General features: G+C 54.1%; 1 protein-coding gene across 1 annotated transcript in view; it reads right to left on the reverse strand.

Annotated features, from left to right (window-relative positions):
- TBX15 (T-box transcription factor 15) overlaps positions 1-5,138 on the reverse strand; it is a 99,838-nt gene extending 94,700 nt beyond the window's left edge. Inside the window, exon 1 of the mRNA XM_052794873.1 lies at positions 4,693-5,138. Coding sequence (XP_052650833.1) covers positions 4,693-4,894 — 202 coding nt within the window. The 5' untranslated portion in view covers positions 4,895-5,138. The remainder of the gene's footprint in view (positions 1-4,692) is intronic.
- Between the last annotated feature and the right edge of the window lie 4,223 nt (positions 5,139-9,361).

Below are 9,361 nucleotides of genomic sequence, written 5' to 3' on the forward strand. Positions count from 1 at the left end.
CGAAGGTTTAACGGGCGCTGCTCAAAAAATGGGACTTCATCAATATGAGCATTCAGAAGCAGTGGTATAAAAAAAATTTACAAAAATCACATATCATCAATCACATTTCTCCAGCTCTTAAAATTTGTTTGCCCTCTCCGGAGGGTGGGTGGGCTGCATGGCCGGTGGAGGGTGTTTTTCCAGGGGCAAGGAGGAGCAGGTACCCTGTGGCAGAGCAGGGTTGGGATGGCTAATCCTCCAACCTCCCGGGATAGGCAGGAGAACCCACACGCCGTGGTAAAAGAGATGGAGGTTTTACTCTTGCCAGCCACGGAAGGCTTTGTCAAGCTATCGGATCTTAATCTTATGGATAAGCAGCTGTAATAAACACGTTGTAGGTCTCAAAATGTGCGCCGTGTTGTTTTCTCTCGTTGCAAAGCTTCGCAGTAGTTCGTTAACGTAGCTTTAGAAAAACACACAGAACGAAAACCAACTTGCAATGCAATGCCTTCGTGGATTGACTAAAATAAAACTGTCGAAAATGTTTTTGCCTTTGTTTTGTTCGTTTGTTTGTTTTAACCAATGCGTGCATTTTTAATATATGCCATCAGAAATACCGATGGGATGCATGATATGAAGACAGCACTGGCGAAATTCGTTTCCAAACTCGCTAGCGTGTTTCTTTACGAGGAACAGCACCGTCCCAAATCCGAGAAATCCTAAATTTTTAGCCGCACCGTTTTGCTCTGCCTGCGAAGCGCCTGTTTAGCGTCTCGCCGTGTAACGACCCCGACCGCCTCAGGGAACAGCCGTGTTTCGGGGGGGGGAGGGAGGGAAACGCGTCCGCGGGGAGACGTGCTTCCCCCCCCCCAAAAAAAACCAAAAACAAAAACATTTTAAACTTTCGACGAGCAAAGGAGCGCGCTGGGCTCTGCCTGGTCTGTCCCTGCGCCCCGGGGGTGGCGGAGGGAAGGGCCGAGGAAAGGCACGGCTGTAAACGATGGTAAATAATATATACATCAAGGGAGGCAACGCCTGCCCCCCCCCAGCCCCCCCGTGACCTTTCCATCGCTCAGGTTTAATCTATAAATACCCAGCAGACACCCGAGCCCATTGTTTTGCTGCCCTCGGAAACCAAACCTGCCGAGGGGACGGAGGGCTGCCCGCCACCTCCTCCTCCTCCTCCTCCTCCTCCTCCTCCTCCTCCTCCTCCTCCTCCTCTTCCTCTCCGCAGCGGCGGTGGGAGCCGAGGACCGGCGGAGGATGCGGCGGGGGCAGGAGCCGGGGGAGGCTCCACCGAGGGGCCCACGCGTGGAACGCCCCGAGTGGACGGGGAAGGGGGAGGGAGAGGGGGAGAGCCGCTGTAATCCCGAATTCCTTTTCCCAACTTCGTGATTAAAACCCGCACGTGATTAAAATCCAGCCTTAGCCCCCTTTTAAATGAGTCTCGTAAAACAGCACATTAACTCTGGCGACAAGATTCATGGCCGAGACATAAATAACTCGGATGCTCGGGACATATTTTTTACAAACCTGGGGGATTTTTCCGCTGGCTTTTCTCACCTCTCCACCCCCCCTTCCCGGCCACCTCCCAACCTGCCCCCTCGCCTCTCCCGGGAAGATTCGCCCGTGGGAAAGGTCCCTCGGGCTCGCCAATATTGTCGCCCAAGGATTTGGGCACGGCTGGAAAGTCGCACGTAAGGAGTGAAGGATTTCGCCAAAACGGGGAGCTCTGCCTCCCACGGGTGTCCCCTGTGTGTCGTGTCCCCCCCCTCCAAGGCTGGATTTTGTACACGGCCCCCGAGGGCGGCCGAGCCCCCCACGCCGGGAGAACCACTCGCCGTGGGGACGGAGTCGTGACGGACGCGTGGGAGAGAAATCCCCACAGCCGTCTGCAGGGAAAAGAGCTGCAAAAAGGAGAGCGAAGCCTTACTCTTCCCTCGGCGGGGCTTGGTTCCCCGCCGCGAATGGTTTTTTCAGCCCCTCTTGAACTGGAAATGGGGAGGGGGGGTTATGCGGAGAGGTGGATAAACCCGGCTAGGCCGATTTAGGTTATCACAGGAAAATCAACACAGAATTTCCCGGGGTGTACTGGAATATTTGGGGCCTCTCTGTAAGCACCCCCGTACCAATAAAATCTCCAGCAGAAGGAACAGCCCCGTGTTATTTCCTACGGTACTCGTGGGCAGCGGCTTTGAGTTTTGAACCTTTGGGACGCTATAAAAAAGCCCTTTCCTAAATTTTTTTTTTTTTTGCTATATCGCTGGAGATTTGGCGAGTTTAAAATAGTTTAGGTGTAAAGTTTGTTCTTAATTGGGTCTTGTAAAGATGGAATTTGGTGGCCATTATAGAGCCGCTAATCAATTTTCACCCAGCAGCAAAGGTACACCGCGGAGGATTTAGGTTTAATGAAGTGACTGTGCAAATTACAGTCGCGGACTTTATTTAAAGTCTATCAAGCTCCTAAAAATGATTTCTCAAACTGTTCTTGATTTCCTTTGCTTTATGAAAAACATCACGTTTGCTTTCTAAGGTTTCAGGCATTAGCAGCCATTCTCTCCCGCTCTCCAGTCTGGCGCAGGGGGAGTTTTTCCCGTTTTTTCTTTCCAATTCCTGGAGAAACGGGCAAATTAAACTTCTAGACCGTCCAAAAATATATCCTATTGCGGCTAAAAATTAACGAGAAACGGTTCTAAAAAAAAGAAGACTCATGCACATATCTGCTCTGTTATTGGAAAGCGGATTTGGGTCGTTCCGTTCGCGTATTTCGTGTTTTGAACGGGGAAGACTCGGAAACGGTCAGCTATTTTTTTAGCGGTTGATATTTTGATGGCTTCTGTCCCTTCTCCTTTAGGCCCATCGCTCCTCTGAAAGAGAGGTCCCAGGCAGCAGATTTTACCTATTTCTCCTTAGGATCCGCACCGGGAAGGGCTGCTGCTGTTACAAGCAAAATGAAATGCGGTTCCTTGAGAGCGGAGCGGGGCGAGGTCTCCGGAGTTGCCGGTCTTTCGCTCCCTTCAAAAATACTTAACAGATTTTTTTTTAATTTTTTTTTTTTACAGCAGATATTTTTTACACCTCGATTTCTAATTCTTTCTCCCCCCTTTTTTGGTTTGGTTTGGTTTGGTTGTTTTTCTGCTTGGTTAGTTGGGGTTTTTTTTATGCTGGGTTTTGGGCAGCTGATGCTTCTTGATAGCGTGGGGAATGTCACGCAAAAAAAAAAAAAAAGAAAGAAAAGAAAAATAAATAAAAAAGGTGTTTTCTTCTCCAAGCGCAGCAGAGTGGACTTGGCGCGAGTGGAGGAAATTTCTGCTCTTTCTCTTGCGGGATCGCTCCCAGAAATCGCTTGAACCCTTTTTCTCCCCCCCGACTATGAAAAATAAAGAGAAATTACCTAACATTCGCTTTCTCCGCACACTCTAACCGGGAGAGCTGGGCCCGTTCCCTCCGTCCCATTTGAAGGCGCTGGGGAGCGGAGCGGGGGGGCGGCGAGAAGGGCGCGGGGGGGGCAGCGAGCTTTTCCCCACTCGGGGTGGCCGCGGGTCCGCGGCTGCTTTTTGCGGGACCGTCGTTTTAGGCCGAAGAGAAACGGCCCGAGGCGGGGAGTGGCGGGGGGGGGGACACGGACACGCAAGAGCAGACCGAGGGTTTCGCTTGAAGCCAAATGATCCCTCCAAGCTACCGGCTCCCCTTTAAATAAAAATAAATAAACAAAGAAAAGTTTAAAATTAAAAGTACAAATACCAGGAGGGAAATCTCGTGTTCTCTCTCCCCAAATACCGTGCAGCCGGCCAAGGGACCGTACGCCCCGGGTCCCGGGAAGCGCCAGGCTCGCTACCGGGGGCCGGGCTCCTCGGGGACCCCCCCACCACCACCCGTTCGTTACCCCCGCTGCCGGTTGAGCCCCTTTTCCCTGCCGGGAGCAGCGTCCCGGCGGGCCCGATCCCGGGGAAAGGATCGGGCCCCCCCCAGCCCCTCGCTGCCGGGCTGAGCCCGGCCCGTGGAGGTCTCGGGTGGGAGCTCGCCGCGGGGCGTGGGTGCTCTGTGCAGCGGGTCCCCGCCGCTCCGAGGAGCCGGAGCCCCTCGCCTGGGTCTGGGGCGCCTGCCTCCTCCTCCTCCTCCTCCTCTTCCTCCACCGAAACCTCCGGTTAGAGCGGCACGGTCCCCGCGGGACGGAGTCGGGGTGGTGGCCGGTGTCTCGGAAAGGCGCACGGAGGAGGAGAGGGAGTGATCCCTCCCACGGGGATGCGAGGGTCGTGCCCCACTCCTTTGCTCCCGACCCACGCGGGACCCCCGCGATGGTCGGGAAGCTCCGGGGCAAGGCGAAACGCGTGTCCCGAGACACCCGGGAAGGACTATCGCGACCGGCAGGCACGGAGAGGGAGGAGAGAGGGAGAAGAAGGAAGCGGGGGGGGACGACACGCCGTTCCCTCCCGGGGAGATCATGGAGTTGTGGGGGGGGAAAGAGCCGCAGTGAGTCGGAGAAAACTCCCCGTAAACCGGAAAAAAAAAAAAAATTAAAATCAAAATCCAAGGAATCTCCGCAAAATCCATCCCCCCCCGCCCCCCCGGCCTTTTCCTCTAGCCCCAGTCCCGGGTGTTTTCCGGGACGCCCTGCCCGGCGCCGCTCTCCCGGCGGGCAGCTCCCGGGGAAGGAGCGGGGCTGGGGGGCTGGTATGGGGGGGGTCCCGAAGAGAAAGGAGTTGCACTAACCGGGATTGAGATCCAGGCACTGAGTCGGGTCTTCATTGTCCCCTAGCTGGCCATTGGGGCTGAGGCTTTCCATGGACAAATCCAGCCCCTTGTCCTCCCAGTCTCGCAGTTTCCTCTTTTTATTTGTCCCGATCAAGGCTTCTACCGAAAAAGCGTGCGCTCGGGAGCTGAGGGCCACCGCCGATCTTCGCCTCTCACTCATCTTATCCCCCAGCCCAGACCCCGGGGCAGAGGAGCGAGCAGCGGCTGGGAGCGCAGAGCCCGGGGACCAGAGGCAGAGCCTCTCGCCTCTTTCTCCCCCCAGCCCTCCCCAGCTGCACCCCCAGAACGAAGGAGCCCTCAGTCTCCCGAAGGCACTACATGAGGCTGCAGATACTCCGTAGGCAGAGCCGGGAGGGTGTGCTCAGCCCAGGTCCCCAGCACTTGCTCAGAGGGGCTGCAGGCTGGATTTCATCTTTTTTTTTTTTTTTTTTTTTTTTCCCTTCTCCCCTTTCCTTCTGTCTCTCTCTGATTGATCCAAACTTCTGGGATTTTTTTTTTTTTTTTCCTCCAAGAGTTAGGCAGGCTGCGTGCGCCTGTCAAGAAAAAAAAAAAAGAAGGAAAAAAAAAAAAAAACAACTGTTGCCGGCCAATAGGAGTTAGAGATCGGGAGAGACCCAAAAGCTGCGACCCAATGGGGAGGGGAGGGAGACTCGGGCTTCAGGGCGAGGAATTTTGGCCATCTGAGTCCTGGAGCACCGGCCGGGAGAATTAACTGTTTGAAGAACGGGGAGCCAGTAGGAAACCCATAGCTCTAAATGCAGAGAGGTAACAACTCCCACACTTCTCTCCACCGCACCCAGGTTTCCCAGGGGCTGCCGCTACCGAAGCCCCACGCAAAACACCCGAGAGGGGCTTTACCACCCGGGGGGGGGACCGGAGGAGGGGGTGTTTTGAAAACGTCATTCATGCCATTTTATTACTTGCGCTTGAATCGGTGTTTGGCCCGACAACAGCAACGTCTCGGGGCGGGGCGGGGGGGGGGGGGGGGGGAAGAAATTTCCCTTCAAACCGATGCGTGTCCGTGGAGCGGCGGGGCTGAGCGGGCGGCGTGGGCTGGCGCCGGCAGCGAGGCAGATAGAGCCAGACACGCCCGGGCAGGGGGAGCGCCTTCTCTTTGGGAAGGGGGATTTTCTTCTTGATCAATTTATTTTATTCCCCCTACCCCACGCCCCCACCCACCCCACCCACCCCGCTTCTTTTTGTCATTTGAGCTACAGCGAGAAGAAACCCGCTAGGTACAGATCCCGGCCGGTTGCCTGGATGATATTCAGCATTCTATTTCTGCTCGCTTATTCTTTCTGCCCTGAAACCCTCCAGGCTGTGAGGAGGGTCCGCAGCTGCTCCCACGCTCCTCGGTCGTGCGTGGGGGAGCCCGCAGGGAAAAAGAACAAGGGCTGCATTTGAGAAGTGAAGGAAGCAGCGTCTGTATTCCTTAGGTGATGGGACCACGGAAAAATAGGTGAAGTCAAGCGAAACACCGCCTAGGGAAAAAACAGCGGGGAAAGCCGCCGGGGGTTAATTCGATCCCGTGGATCGAATACAGGTTCCAAATAAACAATAAATAATTATAAAGTAAGGGAGGGAATTAATATGGATGGAGCCACGGTGGAAAAGCGGCCGAGGATACACAACAAATTTCAGGAAGGGATTATTTTTGGCTGGTGTTCCCCCGATGTTCCCAGCGCCAGGGGCAGAGCGAGATTTTTCTCAGGCGAGGTTTTTCCGTGGGGCTGGACACAAGTGAAGGGGACAGGCGGCGCGGGGGGGGATGTCTCCCTTCTTTTAGCTACCGGTGTGACCCCACGGTGCCCATGTCTGCGTGGTACGGCGGAGCCCTTCAGCCCCCCCCCCCTCCCCGGCTCTAGCCGGCCTGACAGCAGCCCGCCGGGGTTCACCCGCCCGGAAAGAGATTTCGGACGAAAAGCGAGAAAGAACCCGTTTTTTCGGGAAATCCCGGAAAAGCTAAGCCCTGTTATCTAGGCCGAGGAGCAGGTTTTGTCTTCATCACCCACTCTACACCCCCTCGCACACATTCCCCCCCCCCGCTCCTTTCTCCTCCCCTCTCGTACATCGCCTTTGACAGGGCGCAGCGCCGGGCACAGCGGCACTGCCACACGGGGTGTCGTGTGTGTCCTCTCGCGTGTCCTGTGTCCCCGTCGTGTGTGTGTGTGTGTGTGTCCCGGCACTACCCGGCTCCAGTAGCGGAGCAGCGGGAATGACAGACACAGGGGCTGGGAGGGAGCCGGCAGCAGCACCGGCCGAGGAGAGGGGACCCAGAGGGGGCACATGCCTTTCCAGCGGGGTCCCCCGGCTGTGTGTCCTTTCCCCGGCAAAGAAATGTCCCCAAAATAAAAATAAAAAAATAAAATAAAATAAAATAAAATAAACCGTTTCCCTATTTCCAAAAGCCTCGGAAACACTCGTCGGGGAGACAGACACCGAGGAAGGCTTTTAAAGAAGCTGGTGGGAGATTTTAGAAAGAGAGCCCAAGAAAACAGAGGATTATTTATAGCGTTTTAGCGAGAGGAAATGGTGTTGGAAAGGCAGGGCGATTTAAACGAAATTTGGGGGCTGATATGAGAGCTCGGAAATAACGTTTTCCACAGCGTTAAGTGTGGGTTTACGGGTCGACAGTTTAAAGCAGCCCCGATCCCTTTTGGGTCTCTTACCCACGGGCTCTCCGCGCTGGAAGCCGTGTCAGACCACCCCACGCCGGGCCCTGGCAGCGGGACACAGCCCCCCCCCAGCAGCAAGCAGAAACACGACGGAGTTTCCATGCCGATACGGGGCTTTTCTCAGCCCCCGAGCGGCAAACGGCGTAAATCCGGAGTCGGCCTGGGCTTAATCTGGATTCAGATCCGACTCTGACCCCCAGCCGCCAGAGATGAATGCGTCCCTTTGCCTGGTCTTTATTCCAGACCCTTACTCGCAGGGGTAGCTCCCATTAAATCCAGGAAACTGCTCCCTGGAATAAAGTGGCAGGAGCAAGGGTCGCAGGGCCAGGCCCTGGGGTTTATAAAGAAATCATTCACTCCTGCTTTCCAGTTGTCGCAGAACGAGCCTGAAAATATTTGTTTATATATGGAAATATTTGGGGAAAAAAAGAGAAATAAGGGGAGCTGGCTGCAGGGCGGGAGTGCTGTCCAGATGTGCTGCTCGCAAGGGCTGAGCCCAACCAGTTTCAAACCCTGCACCACAGCGAGGAAAACCTTACCGAAGGTCCTTTAGCCAGACCTAGCCCGGGGATTTATTATTCTTTATTTACTTTTTCAAGTTAGTAATTGAAAACAATGTTAAAACTAGTCAGTGGGTGCGGGCTGAAGGCTGTCTGATAACGCGAGCGAGTGATTTACTGGACTTTAAGGCAACGTCGATTATCTTTTAAAACGGACCGGAGGATTTCGAGGCTGGGCTCTCTCGTAAGAGGCGAGTTTGAAGCGAATACAAGTCGCCGCTTGGAAACCTGAGTGAGGTGATGTTCCCGGGGCTGCGCGGGGTCAGTTCTTGTGACTGCGGGAAAAAAATACGCCTGCAATTTATTTTTATGGTCTGCACAAACGGTATTGTTGCGTATTATTAACTAATTCATAATTATACCCCTATTATGCCGTCGATTCGTTCCCCCCCTCTCCCCCCTTCCCCCGGTTTTCTCAGGCTTTGAGAATTGAACCACCGCAAAACATTTACAGTCTCAAGTGTTTTTAAATAGGCTTTGTTTGTGTTTTACAGAATAAAAATCTCTATTAGTGTTTAAACAAACACCATGCCAGTCTCTTAAGCCTTCCAGATGTTTGCAATAAAATGTCAGGTTTTGCCTTTGGGACTCGAAATAAAATTTAACTACCTTCACCCTGTAATTATTCTCTTAGCTCTCCCTTCATAAATTTATCTGCTTTCTATCAGGAGAGAAAAAAAATCCGATTATACTCTTGGACTATAAAAAACAGCCACTATTTTCCCTCCATTTTACCAGGACTTCTCCCCGGCTGGTTTCGGCAGCGCAGACCAAGGCGCGTACGTTATTTGTGTCTCTCCTCTTTTCGGGGCGGCAGAAGGAGAGCAGGCAGAGCAGAAACTCATCGGCAGGTTTCCTGCGCTTAAGGCAACAAAATGCGCCTTGTCCCCGGGCCTGTCCCCCCCCCCGTCCCGTCCCGTCCCCCCCGGGGTCCCGGAGGGGAGGCGAATCGGGAACTTAAATTGTCCCTGAACTTCCTCCAGCTCCGGGCGTCGCTTCTTCGCAGGCACTAATCAGACCTGACTGCATTTCGGAGCCTCCCCGTGGAGCTGGTTGGAAATAGGCAATTATGATGAATAATTCAAACAAAGCAGGTTCCCCTCGCAAACAAAGACGAAAGTCCGGGCTAAAGACCCTTCTGCCTTCTCGGCTGCCAACTTGGAACACCACAGGCGGGGTTAAAAGCCCTGCATTTCGTATTTACCACGCCAAACTTCAGAACAACCCGGAACGATAAGCGAGGCTCTAGATGATCTCTTTCTTTATTTGCCGCCTACAAAGCCACTTTGCCTGGCTGTCAGCAAGGTCGCGGAGTTTCTGCAGCTTCCAGCTTTCGCTGCGTGCATAAAACCCGCAAATACCCACAGGCGCGCTTGGTCTTCGCTCCCTGCG

The sequence above is a fragment of the Harpia harpyja genome, chromosome 8, assembly GCF_026419915.1.
Source record: "Harpia harpyja isolate bHarHar1 chromosome 8, bHarHar1 primary haplotype, whole genome shotgun sequence".
NCBI classification, from domain to species: Eukaryota; Metazoa; Chordata; class Aves; order Accipitriformes; family Accipitridae; genus Harpia; species Harpia harpyja.